The sequence below is a fragment of the Salvelinus fontinalis genome, chromosome 34, assembly GCF_029448725.1.
Source record: "Salvelinus fontinalis isolate EN_2023a chromosome 34, ASM2944872v1, whole genome shotgun sequence".
Lineage (NCBI taxonomy): Eukaryota > Metazoa > Chordata > Actinopteri > Salmoniformes > Salmonidae > Salvelinus > Salvelinus fontinalis.
In genome coordinates, this window is record NC_074698.1 from 39,025,684 (window position 1) to 39,045,356 (window position 19,673).

Here is a 19,673-nt window from a genome sequence, read left to right on the forward strand (position 1 = left end):
TGGTGAGACAACAGACTAACCGAACTCAGAGAGAGAGAGAGACATGTGGTTGGAGAGCCTCAGATGCATACACAATGACTTAGCTTCCTCCAATTTCTCTCATTGGAATATTGCACTTTCGCTTGCAAAAATGCAAACATACACACCATGTTATGTGGAAATGGCAATCTGGTGACTAATAAACCATGTGGAAATCGGAGACGCATCATAAAGTGCCTAGAATCAGGTCAAATCTGGACACATTATGCACCTAGCATTCTTCCTAATAACAAGGGCTTGAAACCAGAAACCAGTTTTAACCTCGCTGCAAAAACATTGCCCCAGCAACCACAGTTGAGACTAAATATGGACTAGAAGAGCCCACCCCCCTCACTCTTCATCTTTTCATTCGCTGTCACATGAGTAGTTTGATAACCTATTTCATAAAGGAAAATTAATTATACGAACGACAATCATTGAAATGTTGTCTTTCCTATTGAAAATGTGCCAGGCAGCTGCAGCAGCCACTGCCTCTCTCTTCCTCGTCAATAACAGATTTTTGTATGTTCCTAACGAAGTATGCAGATTATATAAGAAATTAATGAATAAAATAAAAAACACTGATTGATGCAGTGACTTAATTGTGTCTCTCTCTCTTATGTAACCAAACCAAAACATAACCCTCCTGGGAGCGTATGCCTGTTCCTAAACCAATAGAAAATAGGAGCTGAAACAAGCTTATATAACCACAACAAAAATATACCAACATTTAAATGAATGTTGAACATTAGTCAACATTCTGCTCTTAAAGAGGCAGAACAAATCAAGTATACCAAACATTAGGAACACCTTCTTAATATTGAGTTGCTGGACATGGACCCAGCCCTGACACTGGAGCACTAGAGGGGCAACAGTTACATAATGGAGGGATACAGGGAGAGTCAGGGAGGTAGGAAAGAGAAAAAAGGGAAATATAGAATGGGGAGAGGGTGATACAGTTGGAGAGAGAGAGAGTCATACCCACATAGCTTAACAACTAGTTCAATATACATCCGTGTGATCAACTAAAACCCCCAGTGTCTACAGCTACACCTTGAAGAGACATGTTATCCCTGTCCAGGAACAACCCCTGAGCTATGAGGAAGTACATAGTTCCACCCAATGAACAAGTTATGTTAAGAGACAGCAAAGGAGTTGACTAATAACATGTATTATTCATAATAATGGAAAAGCAATTGATTTTGGTGTCAGTTCCACCACGTATAAAACATCCCACCTCAGTGTGCCCTATACAACATGCTTACATCTACCTTTCAAGAGTCAAGACAAGTGGTGGGCAATCTTACCCTGCAGGGTCCAGTGTGGGTACAGACCATGAAGCATATCCATCACCAATCATCTAATTGCTTACAACTTTTTGCTGCTCTCAGATTCACAAACACAGAAGTGGTACGGTAAAGATAAATAAAGATCATGTAGGACACGATTTAGGTCAATACAGTAGTCAATTGTCAACTTCTGCTTTTCTTTCTTCAATATTTTCTTTTTAAAGCAGCAGCAGAGTATAGTCCCTCCTATCAGAAGCATTGAAGCTGCCCACCTAATGGGTTCAGCTGAAAACATAAGGCCGTTACTCTGCAGGAAGTTGTCAGGGTCCAAGTTTTGTGTCAAGTCGAAGGCAACAATGGAGGTAAAGATCTGCTGGGTTAAACCAGCCATGATGAACAATAGTCCGACAAAGTTAATCACTTCGGCTTTAGACGGATTCCTCTTGATGCAGTTAGTGCACTTTGATCTGTAGAGGAAGAATATCAGCCCTAAAAATAATATCAGCCCGAGCATAATGGAGAAGGAGGAGAAGGATAAAATCAGTTTCCTTCTGTATTGCAGAAGGTCTAACATTCCTAAAGCACATGCCCAGGTCACCATGGAGATTATCCATCCTATGACCCCCGTGGTGATGGCCGCGACCTCTGTTCCACTTGACCTCTGTTCCATATTTATTTAACCAGGTAGGCTAGCTGAGAACAAGTTCTCATTTACAACTGCAACCTGGCCAAGATAAAGCAAAGCAGTGGAACACAAACAACAACACAGAGTTACACATGGAATAAACAAGCGTACAGTCAATAACACAATAGAAAAAAAAGTAAGTCTATATACTGGAAAGTGTGTGCAAATGGCGTGAGGAGGTAAGGCAATAGATAGGCCTTAGTAGCGAAGTAATTTCAGTTTAGCAGATTAACACTGGAGTGATAGATGAGCAGATGATGTGCAAGTTTTTTAAAAGTTTTTTTATTTAACCGTTATTTTACCAGGTAAGTTGACTGAGAACACGTTCTCATTTGCAGCAACGACCTGGGGAATAGTTACAGGGGAGAGGAGGGGGATGAATGAGCCAATTGTAAACTGGGGATTATTAGGTGACCATGATGAGGGTCTGAGGGTCTTTGGGAATTTAGCCAGGACACCGGGGTTAACACCCCTACTCTTACGATAAGTGCCATGGGATCTTTAATGACCTCAGAGAGTCAGGACACCCGTTTAACGTCCCATCCGAAAGACGGCACCCTATACAGGACAGTGTCCCCAATCACTGCCCTGGGGCATTGGGATATTTTTTAGACCAGAGGAAAAAGTGCCTCCTACTGGCCCTCCAACACCACTTCCAGCAGCATCTGGTCTCCCATCCAGGGACTGACCAGGACCAACCCTGCTTAGCTTCAGAAGCAAGCCAGCAGTGGTATGCAGGGTGGTATGCTGCTGGCCTGTAGAGATACTTGTGTGCAAAAGAGCAGAAAAGTAAATAAAAACAATATGGGGATATGGTAGGTAGATTGTATACAGAGCTCTGCTAAGTATGGCCCCTCCAATCAGGAGAAAGGCTGCAGCCCCCCAGCCGAAGTAGAGCGCTCCCCCCAGTTCCCTCTTCTCTCCGGTCAACTCATTGGAGGAGCCGCTGAGGATTGCCCCGGCCTTCCAGGAGACAGGAATGAGGATGAGAATTCCGGCCAGGATGAAGAATATTCCTGTTATAATGATCAACCTGGATATCTTGCCCTTAATGTAGTTGGTGGTCTTGTGCCCGACCATGGAGACCAGGACTCCCAGAAACCCCAGGATAATAGCCATGATGGTCATGGCTCTGGTGGCCTGCAGGTTGGAGCTCCATGCGGAGCTTGGCATGGAGTCGTAGACCTCACACTGAATCTGGCTGGTGGTCCTTTTCACACAGCTCATCCACAGGCCGTCCCAGACCTCCTCCGTGGTGACAAGGTTAGCTGCTATGAAGGCAGTCTCCATCCAGGTGGGGAGTGCACACACTACAATGGTGGTGATTAATCCTATGACTCCCAGGACCATTCCCACAATCTCCATGCCCATCGACATCCTGGGTCCCTGGGTGCATTTCTCTACACCTGCCCTTCCTGGAGGAACAAGGATGTGACTCAAAGACATTCCCGAACAGCAGAGATGTTGAAATTCTAGAGGAGATATGACAACTTAAGTCTTTACAAAGTTCTAGAACAGCAGATTAATTCACTCTGAAGTTTGTTGCTGAGGTCTTCTGTAAGATAAGAGAACTGAGCCACTCAGTAGACCTCTATATAACCGCTCAATGCTGTGATGTCGTCATGGAAACACAACCTATTGATACAGATTTGGGTCAGTATGTGGTTGAACTAGTGCAATGTACAGCTGTGTCTTCCTGGTCTATTTAAAAGTTACTGTTACATAGGAAAGTATTTCCACCAGTATGTTTTATTAAAATGACAGATGTATGTGTGTGTGTGTTTGTGCATGTTTGTTTGTCTGCGTTTGTACGCGCGTCTGTCTACGTGTGTGTGTTTTTATGTTACAAAAGGAGACATATCCCTCCCTGAAGAAGCTATCTGATACATAATGCAAATTGCTACGAACGCCATTGAACTGTGAGATGAAGAAAGCATCAGAAGTCCATTTCACCAGGTCTCTGGGAGCTCAACTGAAAACATTTCAATAGCACAAGTCTAAAGTAATTTACACCCACACACACACTATGGTTCCAGACACACACCTCCCATTCAGAGCCGCTGTCCATGGCCTGCCGACGCTGTCCATGACCTGCTGACGCTGTCCATGACCTGCTGACGGGAGGCTGAGAAATCATTTACGGGGTCTGTCATGATCCAGGCACTCCAGAGGCCAGAGCAATCAAGCACAGAGCAATCTCCTGGTCTGTGTCCAGCATGGCACCCGATACCCTACATAGAGCACTACCTTTGACCAGAGCCCTATGGACAAAAGCAGTGTACTGTGTAGGGAATAGGGTGGCATTTGGGACCAGGCATTTGGGACCAGCCCTTTCAGCCAATCGCAGCAAGGTAAACCCCCCGTGGACGGCCTTCTGCCACATTTACTGATAATGATAGATTTTATACCCTTCTTTCTGTCCTGCATAAACACACATACTTAGACCATAGACACACATCCATCCCATACTTAAAGCCAACATAGAGGCTGATACATAAGTTATGATTGCTTTTACCAAGTCCTGCAACGCATTATGATAGTATATGGAGAAGGCACTAACATGGCCAGAGGGAATGGTTTCTACAGCATGAAATGACATATAGAATACCACTTGTGGTGCAGAAACGGTGGGGCCCAGTAGAGATATGAATGTTCTATGCCTGCTATATCTAGGTTCATGCAGTATGAGAATCAACAAAAGCCACAACTGTGACCATTTTATGAAAAATAGTGAAACATAGAAATATAATTACTTGAATATCAGTTATATTCATTCAATTTCTTTGGTGTGAATCGCAAAGGATTTACACGCTGGATGAATCTAGTTGATGATCCCTGCTGTAGATCAACTGTTGTACTGGTACAAGAGGCCATGCAGAGGGGAGCCAGGGAGAACCTTGAGGATAATAATGACAAAGAATTTGAAATATAATGGAAATGAAATATAATTGATTTAATAGGATTGAACGGGAAGGTTTTATGGTGTGAATCACAAAGGTTTTACAAGCTGGACGAGATCCAGTAGAGGAACGGTTTACCAAGAGGCCATGCAGAGGAGAGCCAGGGAGAACCTTGAGGGTGAAAACGTAATCAGGAGGGTCTCACAGCGCAGCAACACAATTAAATAACCAATCAATATGACATGAGCAGACGAGGCAGTAAGCCTTTCTGTTAGGAGTTCAGAGCCGCTGTGGCTAGTCAGATAATGCTACAGCATGTGTGACCTCTCTAAAGGAAAGGCTTTAAGGGCTATAGCTTGCACTAGCCTTGAGTCTATAGAGTCTGCAGTTAAACGTACTGAAAAGAGATGAACAAAAGCAGTGCTGTAGTATTACATCAAGAAGCAATACATGAATACAATGAAGGAGAAACCAACTAGAGGTCGACCGATTAATCGGAATGGACGATTAATTAGGGCTGATTTCAAGTTTTCATAACAATCTGGAATCGGTATTTTTGGACACCGATTTGGCCTATATATTTTTTTTTTACACCTTTATTTAATCTTTATTTAACTAGGCAAGTCAGTTAAGAACACATTCTTATTTTCAATGACGGCCTAGGAAAGGTGGGTTAACTGCCTCATTCAGGGACAAAATGACAGATTTTTACCTTGTCAGCTCGGGGGATTCAATCTTGCAACCTTACAGTTAACTAGTCCAACGCTCTAACCACCTGATTACATTGCACTCCACGAGGAGCCTGCCTGTTACGCGAATGCAGTAAGCCAAGGTAAGTTGCTAGCTAGCATTAAACTTATCTTATAAAAAAACAATAAATCAATCAATCATAATCACTAGTTAACTACACATGGTTGATGATATTACTAGTTTATCTAGCGTGTCTTGCGTTGCATATAATCGATGCGGTTCGCATCGTTGCTCCAATGTGTACCTAACCATAAACATCAATGCCTTTCTTAAAATTAATACCCAGAAGTATATATTTTTAAACCTGCATATTTAGCTAAAAGAAATCCAGGTTAGCAGGCAATATTAACCAGGTGAAATTGTGTCACTTCTCTTACGTTCATTGCACGCAGAGTCAGGGTATATGCAACAGTTTGGGCCGCCTAATTTGCCAGAATTTTACATAATTATGACATAACATTGAAGGTTGTGCAATGTAACAGGAATATTTAGACTTATGGATAGCCACTTGTTAGATAAAATACGTAACGCTTCCGTATTTCACTGAAAGAATAAACGTTTTGTTTGAGAGGATAGTTTACAGATTCGACCATATTAATGACCTAAGGCTCGTATTTCTGTGTGTTATTATGTTATAACATAATAACACACAGAAATGATTTGATAGAGCAGTCTGACTGAGCGATGGTAGGCAGCAGCAGGCTTGTAAGCATTCATTCAAACAGCACTTTCGTGCGTTTTGCCAGCAGCTCTTCGTTGTGCTTCAAGCATTGCTCTGTTTATGACTTCAAGCCTTTCAACTCCTGAGATTAGGCTGGTGTAACCGATGTGAAATGGCTAGCTAGTTAGCGGGGTTAGCGCTAATAGCGTTTCAAACGTCACTCGCTCTGAGACTTGGAGTATTTGTTCCCCTTGCTCTGCATGGGTAATGCTGCTTCGAGGGTGGCTGTTGTCGATGTGTTCCTGGTTCGAGCCCAGATAGGAGCGAGGAGAGGGACGCAAGCTATACTGTTACATTGTTACACTGGCAATAGTATAGTGCCTATAAGAACATCCAATAGTCAAAGGTATATGAAATACAAATTGTATAGAGAGAAATAGTCCTATAATTCCTATAATAACTACAACCTAAAACTTCTTACCTGGGAATATTGAAGACTCATGTTAAAAGGAACCACCAGCTTTCATATGTTCTCATGTTCTGAGCAAGGAACTTAAACGTTCGCTTTCTTACATGGCACATATTGCACTTTTACTTTCTTCTCCAACACTTTGTTTTTGCATTATTTAAACCAAATTGAACATGTTTCATTATTTATTTGAAGCTAAATTGATTTTATTGATGTATTATATTAAGTTAAAATAAGTGTTCATTCAGTATTGTTGTAATAGTCATTATTACAAATAAATAAAATAAAAATCGGACGATTAATCTGTATCGGCTTTTTTTTGGTCCTCCAATAAAACGGTATCGGCGTTGAAAAATCATAATCGGTCGACCTCTAAAACCAACCAGGAACAACACACATGTGCACGCACGTGCACAAATACAGGCACACATACACGCCAATAGATACACAAACACACACCACAGGAGGTTGGTGGCACCTTAATTGGGGAGGACGGGCTCGTGGTAATGGCTGGAACAGTATAGGTGGAATGGTATCAAATACTTCAAACATATCACTCCATTCCAGCCATTATTATCAGCCGTCCTCCCCTCAGCAGCCTCCACTGACACACACACAAACAACCCCCCCCCCCCTCCCCAGACTCATTGGAATTAAATTCCAGAACCCAGACTCATTCCTAGATGTATTTCTCTCTGCCCATGGGGGGCCGTGAATGTGGCACAGGAGAGGAGATGCCAATCAGCAGGGGAAGGTTCCTAAATGAAAGCATGTCAAACTAATTTAAGAATCGATATGTCTTCCAGAGAGACGGGTATCCACAGAGGAAACACTTCCAGCCGCAGGGCTTAAAGACACAGGAAAAGCTCTGTTCTGGAAAAAATCTATTAAAAAGTTCAGCCAGGAATGGACCCATTTTATATACAAATATGAGGTATGAAGGACACTGATTGAATGTTACCCTTTTTATAGAAACGTGTGCGTGTGTGTGTCCATGTATTATCCATCCCCACTCACCCTGAAATCGATGCCCACAGTAGAGATGAAGCTTCCTGCCAGGAAGGCTCCGTCTTTGAAGCGCACCAGCAGACAGGTCTTCCCCACCCCGGAGTCTCCCACCAGCATCACCTACAGCACAGCAAGAGGGACAAACTGAATGAAAGGGGTTTTAACACACATCCCACAAAGCTGCACAAAGGAAGGTCAAACAGTAAGTGAACATTCCCGTTGTCTCAATGTAACAAGGACAAACTGAACATGACAGGTTACAGCACACTTCCTCAGAGAGACAAAACAGTCCAATAGTATTTCAGCACAACCCCCAATCTCCTCCCTCATAATGTCCCTGGTCACAACATATTGGTGTGTTCCAGCGCGTTGTTACAGCCGCGTTGTTACAGCCATACTCCAGGTTAGTTAAGAATCACTGCTGTACACAATGGCTATGTTCACTACAGGAGATATCAGACCTCTAGCCAGACCACCATGATAACTCCATTCACTTAAGAGGCCGACCCAAAGTCACATAATAACACAGGTAGACATCAGGAACACAAGTGGCCATAAGGAAGTCACCTAGACATTATTGCATTATCTGGTCATTTGTTTTGTTCAGAATTATTATCAGATTCTCATTAAACCTTGATTATGATAAATGGATTAAGCTCCCTGTCTCAACATGTTGGTGTTGGGCCAGTAGAGATGAGAGTGTGACTGGGCATCTGGAAATTAGGTTCCCCTCTTAATTTTGGCCAGATAGCAATACTGAATTCTGTGCCTGTGCGTGTGCGTGCGTGCACACAGGGGGTCCTGCTGCACACATTCCTCTTTTTCCGGGGCCTAATGACGTTAAAGAGTTGATGTGTTTAGTGTAATCAGGTTAGCTGGGGGACCACAGGGGCAGCCTGAAGTATTATCATGTCATCCCAGGAGGGGAGGAGGAAAGGATGGATAGTGGAGGGGTGATGGAGGGATAGATGCAGTAGAGATCTAGCCAGGTCAGGTTTAAAAAAATCTCAGAGGCATCTTCATTCCTCTAATCTTCTCTCCTGTTCCCACATTCTCTCTTATCCTTATCTACCCCTCTTCTCTCTTCCCCTCTCATCTCCTCCTCTGTTCTTTCATCCTCTCCTGTTTTTTACTCTCTGTCTCCCTCTTAAAACAGCAGTATTTTAAACAGACCCAGGCAGAGTGAATAGAGCAGGAAGTGAAGTGGCCTGTTTCTCCTCTGTTAATCATCTCCCAGACTATGCGCTGCTCTACAGACTATGCGCTGCTCTACAGAGTGTACGGTGAGTGACATATGGCCGCTGCCTCAGCACAGATCAGCTGTAATAAACCAGGCTCTCCCAGGCCGCCAGCTGCTGCACACTCCTCATATGCTGAAATACAACTGCGGATCCAATGGCGCTCCGCAAATCAAACCCTTTTGTAGGGTGCAGGCTACATCTCATTCGGGGCCCAGTAAACTGACTGGAAAACGCTGTGGTTTCACTCTCAGTGTCTATGAGCAGAGTTTCCCTCAGCACATAGAAAACAAACTTCTCTCTAAAGTTTGAGTCAGTGATTGGAAGGAAGAACATTGGTGTTAGGAGTTTTTCCCCCCACTGGTTTTAGCTGTTGTTTCAACTGATATCACTCAAAAACTGAACACATCTTCATCATAGTTTGTGCTCTGTACTGAAAGTGCTCTATCTTGTGACATGCACATTGTTTTGGGAATGTATTAACAGTGGAATAATGACCAAAATATCTAAATACAGTTTAAGTGAAGTGATCCTTTAAGGCTCTCTCAGTTTTGGGCTTGAATGATGTAATGAACAGCCTACAGTTGGCATAATGCTTGTGAGCTCAACTGAGGTGAGCAATGTATGAAATGCTACAAATGAGCTCCACTGTAAAAGTATTTCTGGGTAATAGTCTCAAGGGTGCCAAATTGAATGACAGCCTCTGCATTTTGTAAATCTGCAACTCTCTCCAGGGGTTGGGTTGTTGCTCTAGGCCTATCCTTTTCAAGAGCTGCCACATTTCTAACTGACTAAAACAATGAAGGGTTGTGAGACCGGTTGGACATTCCTGCAGTCAGCATGCCAATTGCATGCTCCTTCAAAACTGAACAGAAATATTAAAATGCAACCAATTTCAATGAGTTACAGTTCATATAAGGAAATCAGTCAATTGAAATACATTTCATTAGGCCCTAATCTATGGGTTTCACATGACTGGGAATACAGATATGCATCTGTTGGTCACAGATACCTTTAAAAAGGGTAGGGGCGTGGATCAGAAAACCAGTCAGTATCTGGTGTGACCACCGTTTGCCTCGTGCAGCGCAAAACTTCTCCTTGGCAAAGAGTTGATCAGGCTGTTGATTGTGGCCTGTGGAATGTTGTCTCACTCCTCTTCAATAGCTGTGCCAAGTTGCTGGATATTGGCGGGAACTGAAACACGCTGTCGTACATATTGATCCAGAGCATCCCAAACATGCTCAATGGGTGACATGTCTGATGAGTATTCAGGCTATGGAAGAACTGGGACAGTTTCAGTCTTCCAGGATTGGTGTACAGATTCATTTGACATAGGGCCATGCATTATCAAGCTGAAACATGAGGTGATGGTGGCAGATGAATGGTACAACAATGGGCCTCAGGATCTCGTCACTGAATCTCTGTGCTTTCAAATTGCCATTGATAAAATGCAATTGCTCTTGTTGTCTGTAGTTTATGCCTGCCCATACCATAACCCCACTGCCACCATGGGACACTGTTCACAACGTTGACCTAATATTGTCCCCAGCAGAAGGTGCACCTGTGTAATGAACATGTGGTTTAATCAGCTTATTGATATGCCACAACAGTCAGGTGGACGGATTATCTTGGCAAAGGCGAAATGCTCACTAACAGGGATCTTTTATTTCAGCTCATGAAACATGAGACCAACACTTTACATGTTGCGTTTATATTTTGGTTCAGTATCCTCACTCTTAATGGAGCAAATCAGAGAAATAGACTACCATTCAGACAACCTAACTAACAGTGACTCATCAACAGGATGGGGATTGGTAGAAACCATGTTGGCTCTTCCTAATAACCACTGCTTCCCTTTGTTTAATCAGTTGGCTCTTCCTAATAACCACTGCTTCCCTTTGTTTAATCAGTTGGCTCTTTCTAATAACCACTGCTTCCCTTTGTTTAATCAGTTGTCTCTTCCTAATAACCACGGCTTCCCTTTGTTTAATCAGTTGGCTCTTCCTAATAACCACTGCTTCCCTTTGTTTAATCAGTTGGCTCTTCCTAATAACCACTGCTTCCCTTTGTTTAATCAGTTGGCTCTTCCTAATAACCACGGCTTCCCTTTGTTTAATCAGTTGGCTCTTCCTAATAACCACTGCTTCCCTTTGTTTAATCAGTTGGCTCTTCCTAATAACCACGGCTTCCCTTTGTTTAATCAGTTGGCTCTTCCTAATAACCACGGCTTCCCTTTGTTTAATCAGTTGGCTCTTCCTAATAACCACGGCTTCCCTTTGTTTAATCAGTTGGCTCTTCCTAATAACCACGGCTTCCCTTTGTTTAATCAGTTGGCTCTTCCTAATAACCACGGCTTCCCTTTGTTTAATCAGTTGGCTCTTCCTAATAACCACGGCTTCCCTTTGTTTAATCAATTGGCTCTTCCTAATAACCACGGCTTCCCTTTGTTTAATCAGTTGGCTCTTTCTAATAACCACGGCTTCCCTTTGTTTAATCAGTTGGCTCTTCCTAATAACCACTGCTTCCCTTTGTTTAATCAGTTGGCTCTTCCTAATAACCACGGCTTCCCTTTGTTTAATCAGTTGGCTGTTTCTAATAACCACGGCTTCCCTTTGTTTAATCAGTTGGCTCTTCCTAATAACCACGGCTTCCCTTTGTTTAATCAGTTGGCTCTTCCTAATAACCACTGCTTCCCTTTGTTTAATCAGTTGGCTCTTCCTAATAACCACTGCTTCCCTTTGTTTAATCAGTTGGCTCTTCCTAATAACCACGGCTTCCCTTTGTTTAATCAGTTGGCTCTTCCTAATAACCACTGCTTCCCTTTGTTTAATCAGTTGGCTCTTCCTAATAACCACGGCTTCCCTTTGTTTAATCAGTTGGCTCTTCCTAATAACCACTGCTTCCCTTTGTTTAATCAGTTGGCTCTTCCTAATAACCACGGCTTCCCTTTGTTTAATCAGTTGGCTCTTCCTAATAACCACTGCTTCCCTTTGTTTAATCAGTTGGCTCTTTCTAATAACCACTGCTTCCCTTTGTTTAATCAGTTGTCTCTTCCTAATAACCACGGCTTCCCTTTGTTTAATCAGTTGGCTCTTCCTAATAACCACTGCTTCCCTTTGTTTAATCAGTTGGCTCTTCCTAATAACCACTGCTTCCCTTTGTTTAATCAGTTGGCTCTTCCTAATAACCACGGCTTCCCTTTGTTTAATCAGTTGGCTCTTCCTAATAACCACGGCTTCCCTTTGTTTAATCAGTTGGCTCTTCCTAATAACCACGGCTTCCCTTTGTTTAATCAGTTGGCTCTTCCTAATAACCACGGCTTCCCTTTGTTTAATCAGTTGGCTCTTCCTAATAACCACGGCTTCCCTTTGTTTAATCAGTTGGCTCTTCCTAATAACCACTGCTTCCCTTTGTTTAATCAGTTGGCTCTTCCTAATAACCACGGCTTCCCTTTGTTTAATCAGTTGGCTCTTCCTAATAACCACTGCTTCCCTTTGTTTAATCAGTTGGCTCTTCCTAATAACCACGGCTTCCCTTTGTTTAATCAGTTGGCTCTTCCTAATAACCACTGCTTCCCTTTGTTTAATCAGTTGGCTCTTCCTAATAACCACGGCTTCCCTTTGTTTAATCAGTTGGCTCTTCCTAATAACCACGGCTTCCCTTTGTTTAATCAGTTGGCTCTTCCTAATAACCACTGCTTCCCTTTGTTTAATCAGTTGGCTCTTCCTAATAACCACGGCTTCCCTTTGTTTAATCAGTTGGCTCTTTCTAATAACCACGGCCTCCCTTTGTTTAATCAGTTGGCTCTTCCTAATAACCACGGCTTCCCTTTGTTTAATCAGTTGGCTCTTCCTAATAACCACGGCTTCCCTTTGTTTAATCAGTTGGCTCTTCCTAATAACCACTGCTTCCCTTTGTTTAATCAGTTGGCTCTTCCTAATAACCACTGCTTCCCTTTGTTTAATCAGTTGGCTCTTCCTAATAACCACGGCTTCCCTTTGTTTAATCAGTTGGCTCTTCCTAATAACCACTGCTTCCCTTTGTTCAATCAGTTGGCTCTTCCTAATAACCACGGCTTCCCTTTGTTTAATCAGTTGGCTCTTCCTAATAACCACGGCTTCCCTTTGTTTAATCAGTTGGCTCTTCCTAAAATACATGTGTGTGGAAAAAGATAGGCTACATTCAGAGGTATATGTAGTAGAGAAATGACACTCAGCAGGGAATACAATATTTCCAATACTCAGAGATATGTGAAAAACAGAAAACAAGTCATCACATCAAACAGTCACTTCAAAGACAGACAACACCAGAAGGACAGCCAGGGGGATGAGAGTTTAGCAACACATTTAGGCATGGCACAGAAAGGGAAAGAGAGAGAGAAAGAGAGAGAGATGGGGTAAGGAAGAGAGACAGAGAGAGATGGGGTAAGGAAGAGAGAGAGAGAGATGGTGTAAGGAAGAGAGACAGAGAGAGATGGTGTAAGGAAGAGAGACAGAGAGAGATGGGGTAAGGAAGAGAGAGAGAGAAAGATGGGGTAAGGAAGAGAGAGAGAGAGAGGGGGAAGAGACAGAGAGAGATGGGGTAAGGAAGAGACAGAGAGAGATGGGGTAAGGAAGATAGACAGAGAGAGATGGGGTAAGGAAGAGAGACAGAGAGAGATGGGGTAAGGAAGAGAGACAGAGAGAGATGGGGTAAGGAAGAGAGAGAGAGAGAGATGGGGTAAGGAAGAGAGACAGAGAGAGATGGGGTAAGGAAGAGAGACAGAGAGAGATGGGGTAAGGAAGAGAGAGAGAGAAAGATGGGGTAAGGAAGAGAGAGAGAGAGATGGGGTAAGGAAGAGACAGAGAGAGATGGGGTAAGGAAGAGAGACAGAGAGAGATGGGGTAAGGAAGAGAGACAGAGAGAGATGGGGTAAGGAAGAGAGAGAGAGCGAGATGGGGTAAGGAAGAGAGAGAGAGCGAGATGGGGTAAGTAAGAGAGAGAGAGAGATGGGGTAAGTAAGAGAGAGAGAGAGAGATGGGGTAAGTAAGAGAGAGAGAGAGAGATGGGGTAAGTAAGAGAGAGAGAGAGAGATGGGGTAAGGAAGAGAGACAGAGAGAGATGGGGTAAGGAAGAGAGACAGAGAGAGATGGTGTAAGGAAGAGAGACAGAGAGAGATGGTGTAAGGAAGAGAGAGAACTTTGAAGCAGGGACAGGATGAATTGATACCCATCACAACCTGTTGATTAGCCTTAAGACTATACGGCTTCACTAGTACACAGAAAACTGCCAAATAGAGAATACATTATGAGATGTGTTGGCTCTTGGTCCCATATGTGACCTTCATTGGTTGCTGAGGTGCTACTGATTGTCTTTAGTGACACAGCTGTGGCAGAGGCATTAGCTCAGTTTGATGAATGAGTGTTTTGTGGTCTTGTAAAACACCCCAGGCTTGGCAAAGTGAACACAAAAGGTCATTGTGGTGATTAAAGTTATACACAACATAATGTTTACAACTCATTAGTCCTTTCAAACATGTAGGCTAACCTAGGTCTAGGCCTACTTGCTTGATGCACATTCACATTACATTTATTATCTGTGGCCCATCAACCGGTCATGTGTAGCCCATCAACCGGTCATGTGTAGCCCATCAACCGGTCATGTGTAGCCCATCAACCGGTCATGTGTAGCCACAAACTAGTAATTTACTGAGATAAAATAATAAAGTTACCTAATGTTATTATTTACAAATAAGGGCTATCATAGCATAATGCTCAGGTGCATTTACCTTGAATGCGATGTCATAAAACTCGCTGCTGTTGCTGAGTGAGGGTCTGCTCGGATGAACCATACCGTTCGCCTGCACCACGCTCCCCGTCCCTGCGGTGCTCTTCCCAGTTTTCCCGTTCTGTTTTCCGGTGGGGCTGCCTGTCATCGGGCTGCTGTTGCCGTTTTTGCACTTACCCGCCTTTTTGCGGGACATTTTTTTCACTCCAAACAGTTTAGAGTTTTTGAGGAAGTGTGACGTTTGAGAGAGTGGCGCGAAATATTTGAGCGCTCGCGCACGATAAACAAGATGAATTATTGGTTTTTGTTTTAGAAGTTGTGCAGTTGGACTGAAACAAAAAACACCCTTTCCGGTTTCACCTGCACGTTGAAATCATGGCTAGCGACACTTTTCTCATGTCACAATACAACGAGTGAACGGTTTGAATTGCGTCTTCTCTCTGTAGAGCAAAAACCACACTGCTAGGCTACCTCACGAAACACAGGTGACTTGCGCTCTTCTTGTTCCGGTCCCTCCTGCTTTTGCATTGCCAATGAGGAGACTGGGATTTCAGCAGCCTTTTCCAATAGCCACGGGCAGCCGGGGTTCTCAAGCAACGCACTAACAAACTCCACCTTTCGAGCGTGTGCGGTGAGCGAGAAGAAAAGCGAAGTTTTGAGCGCTGCTGGACAACATTTCGCAGGCTGCTTGTAGGAATTATGAAACCCTTTCAAAGGAACGCTGCATTTTAACAGCCATTCAGCACCATGGAAAGCGCCCGCTGCCCTTTCAAATAAATCCACCGGCTATCTGTAAAGTGGAGCAATACTGAGCTGTTTAGGCTAAAACAGTATACGTTTTTTAAAACAAACAATTCTTATTAATTATCTTTCAAACTCATAGTTTTTCCTCGTATGCACGCGTTAAGTGGCCAATTGTTGTTATGAGTCAGTAAAGTAGACCAGTACTACCAGTTCTTGGGATGACAAGAGTAATAATTTTAAAATGTTCATAAAGAATCAATCAGTTAACTATGCACACATGCCCCTATGCCAGTGAGTGAACAATGACTATTGTTCTTGTTCTTCTGGGGTATCGAGGCGCGTTACCACAGCCACAAAGTCAAATTGGCTATAGGCCTATCGTAAAAATTGTATTTTGGTATTTTTGGTTTTATTTAAAGGTTAGGGTTAGGGTTAAAATCAGGTTTTAAGAATATACATTGTAGAAATAGGCGAGGTATGGCCATAATTATGACTTTGTGGCTGTGGTAACTACCAGCTGGCTGTAGCCTACATTTCTTGAATGGAAAGGAATTTGCTTTAACACTGCACATGCGCAGCACGGTGGTCTAACTCGAAGTGATTCAGTTCATTAGTCTATGGCTATTCAACATGAATGCATATGTAAATTCACATCTGAACAATAATTCAAAGTCAAGGTGGTACCCATTTGCTGTGTTTCCTATGTTAATAACCAACACAACTTTTTGAATAAGCAGACACACATTTCGCAAGTATTTTCTTTACTCAAAAACCAAGATAACGTAATCCACAGACCTAAATTCATCCCGAATATAAGAATTTAATTAGTGCTCAACGTTTACCTGCACACCAGTCATGCTATTTCAACATCAACTGTGTTCAGACTGTATCCTAGACTACCACGCAGAGCCATGGATCTGTTAACCACGTTATATCTGCATGATAACTTAATACAGTTGGAACAATGAAGACTGCACCTGATAAACTATGATTGTATTGTTGATTGGGCATTAGAATCAGTCTATTGAAGTTTTACAATGATTTGAATGTGATTTTAGTAAAGCGCCACCAGAGAGCGCTACAGGCCAGACATTACATTTGGAATTGGAAGGGCAAAAGAAAGACCACTCAATTAGCACGTTCATGTTCACTTTATTTTCATTTCACATTAATATGTTTAGTATTTTTGTTGTTGTTGCTCGAGGCATCACAATGTTAAAACAATGGGAAAGCTAATGGCATATCACAGACAAATGAACAGGCGCATCTATTGAAAAGTCATACACGTGATTTAGTGCTTTTTCACCTCCGTTACTATGTTCTTAATGTTTTCTTTGCATTACTTAGCTCTGTTCAAAAAGGTGATCGGTCTGTCTGTCTTGACATTTTCTCCACACACACACGCACGCACGCACGCACACACACACACACACACACACACACACACACACACACACACACACACACAGACAGACAGACAGACAGACAGACAGACAGACAGACAGACAGACAGACAACACCCCAGCACTCATAGAAATAAAGAAGTAAAGTTCATACTTCTTATGGACTCAGGAGACATTTTAATGGTCAAACCAGTGAGTTGACCCTGCTGCCCAACTCAACGGTCTAGTGAGAGGGACAAGAGGGACTGGCTGGACGCACAAGGACAGCTGGCAGCCAGGCCCACCTCTCCTTGGCCCCAAAACTGCTGTCTGTCAGCATTTTTAGACCTCCACCCTCCCTTGCTCCAACACACCACCCTCTCCCTCCCCCACCACTACCTCAGAGAGGGGGACAGAGCCAGAGGCATCTCCCTGGGACCACATCCCCCTCTTGCCCCACTCACCCCCTAAACCCTCATCCCCCACCTCTCCGTCACCCCTCTCTTTCCTCTGACAGCTGATTGGTTCCACTCCAAACGCAGCTGTCTCCACTTGGAACAGCTGGACATTTTAGAGGCAAGGAGGAAAGGAGGGATGAGGAAAAAAGAGCGGCCTGGAATTCATCCATGCTCATAGAGAAATGAACAGCCTTGTCAAGGCGGGTTCAATATGACTTGTGAGTGTGCTCCTGAATACAGGCGTTTAACTGCCATGTGTGTCCATGTGTTTCAGCATGCGTGTGCACAACTCCTTAGAGTTTAAGAGACGAGCTTGAGTGTCATGTTTTTATTTCATTTTGAGATCGATGTGATAACTGGGACACAACATTATGTTGTTTGTGCTCAAATGAATAAAAACACGCCACAGATAATACTATGATCTTCCTTTTATGTCCCTGCAGATGTTAGCAGTATAATGTTATTTAGCCGTCCAAATGTTGTTCTAATTACTGTAGGATTTCATCAACGTCATTACGCCCACAGTTTAACATCACACTAGCCACACCTTGGGCGTGAAGTGTTGCCCATGACAATATCTCAAATCACCATGACAATATCTCAAATCACCATGACAATATCTCAAATCACCACCAACACCCTGAAACATCAGACCTGGGTCCAAACAATATTTTAAATCATTTAAAATTCATTATCTGTTCTTGATTGAGCTTGACTGGTGCAGATCCCGCCCATATGGCACTCTAGGCAGGCTAAAGCAAACTCAAAGAGTATTTGAAATATTTCAAATTGTAATTGAACCCAGGTGTTTTCTACAATAACTAATACCAGCAGGTCTTTGGTCAGGTGCTTGGGTACTAGAAACGTTGATTTAGAAGTGATGGGGGACATAGGGGCAGTGTGCCATACCCGTTGCTGTGAGGTCAGAACACGCTCGGGGTCACAACACACAGCACGTCCATCTACGTCCAGAGAGCCCCAGGCATGTGTAAGTTTACCAAGGGTCAGGTGCCCTGAGCGTGGGTTAAGAGGTGCTTGAAGGGCCCTGCAGCCGCCCGGGCCAGCCGCTCACCCACCCACCCCACCCAAAGACCTAGCAAGTGTTGGGGGGGGAGGGGGGAGGGGTAGCATTTTAACCTTCACTCACTTCACTCACTCCCTCAGCTGCCCCTACAGCACCAAGTGCTGCAAGGGCCGAGGGGCATCCTGCCAGTGCACGCCCCTCTCCTACGACTCTCAGTCAGTACTTGGCAGGGTGACCACCACTGGACTGCCGGGCACTCACTCTCTCCCTCCTTCTCTAGCTCATTCTATTCCTTGGGTGTCTTGAAGTGGACAGAGAGAACAAATATTACCAGGGACAGAGAGAACAAAGATTACCAGGGACAGAGAGAATAAAGATTACCAGGGACAGAGAGAACAAAGATTACCAGGGACAGAGAGAACAAAGATTACCAGGGACAGAGAGAATAAAGATTACCAGGGACAGAGAGAACAAAGATTACCAGGGACAGAGAGAACAAAGATTACCAGGGACAGAGAGAATAAAGATTACCAGGGACAGAGAGAACAAAGATTACCAGGGACAGAGAGAATAAAGATTACCAGGGACAGAGAGAACAAAGAGGACCAGGGACAGAGAGAACAAAGATGACCAGGGACAGAGAGAACAAAGATTACCAGGGACAGAGAGAATAAAGATTACCAGGGACAGAGAGAACAAAGATTACCAGGGACAGAGAGAACAAAGATTACCAGGGACAGAGAGAACAAAGATTACCAGGGACAGAGAGAACAAAGATTACCAGGGACAGAGAGAACAAAGATTACCAGGGACAGAGAGAACATAGATTACCAGGGACAGAGAGAATAAAGATTACCAGGGACAGAGAGAACAAAGATTACCAGGGACAGAGAGAACAAAGATTACCAGGGACATATCAGCCCCATGTCGATTGGGACCCTTCGAATACAGAAAAAGGTAGAACGAGGTTGGGAGGAGGGAGAGGGAGAGAGAGAGAGAGAGAGAGAGAGAGAGAGAGAGAGAGAGAGAGAGAGAGAGAGAGAGAGAGAGAGAGAGAGAGAGAGAGAGAGGAGAGAGGAGAGAGATGGAGAGAGAGATGGAGAGAGAGATGGAGAGAGATGGAGAGATGGAGAGAGAGAGAGAGAGAGAGAGAGATGGAGAGAGAGAGAGAGATAGGAGATAGAGAGAGAGAGATAGAGAGAGATAGAGAGAGAGATAGAGAGAGATAGAGAGATAGAGATGGAGAGTGAGAGAGAGAGAGAGAGAGAGCGAGAGAGAGAT

General features: G+C 43.6%; 1 protein-coding gene across 1 annotated transcript in view; it reads right to left on the minus strand.

Annotated features, from left to right (window-relative positions):
• Window positions 1–15,639, minus strand: part of LOC129833877 (ras-related protein Rab-26-like) — a 101,834-nt gene extending 86,195 nt beyond the window's left edge. The window contains exons 1-2 of the mRNA XM_055898722.1: window positions 14,786–15,639; window positions 7,790–7,900 (exon numbers count right to left, since the gene is read on the minus strand). Of these exons, the coding sequence (XP_055754697.1) occupies window positions 7,790–7,900; window positions 14,786–14,980 (306 nt within the window). The 5' untranslated portion in view covers window positions 14,981–15,639. The remainder of the gene's footprint in view (window positions 1–7,789; window positions 7,901–14,785) is intronic.
• Between the last annotated feature and the right edge of the window lie 4,034 nt (window positions 15,640–19,673).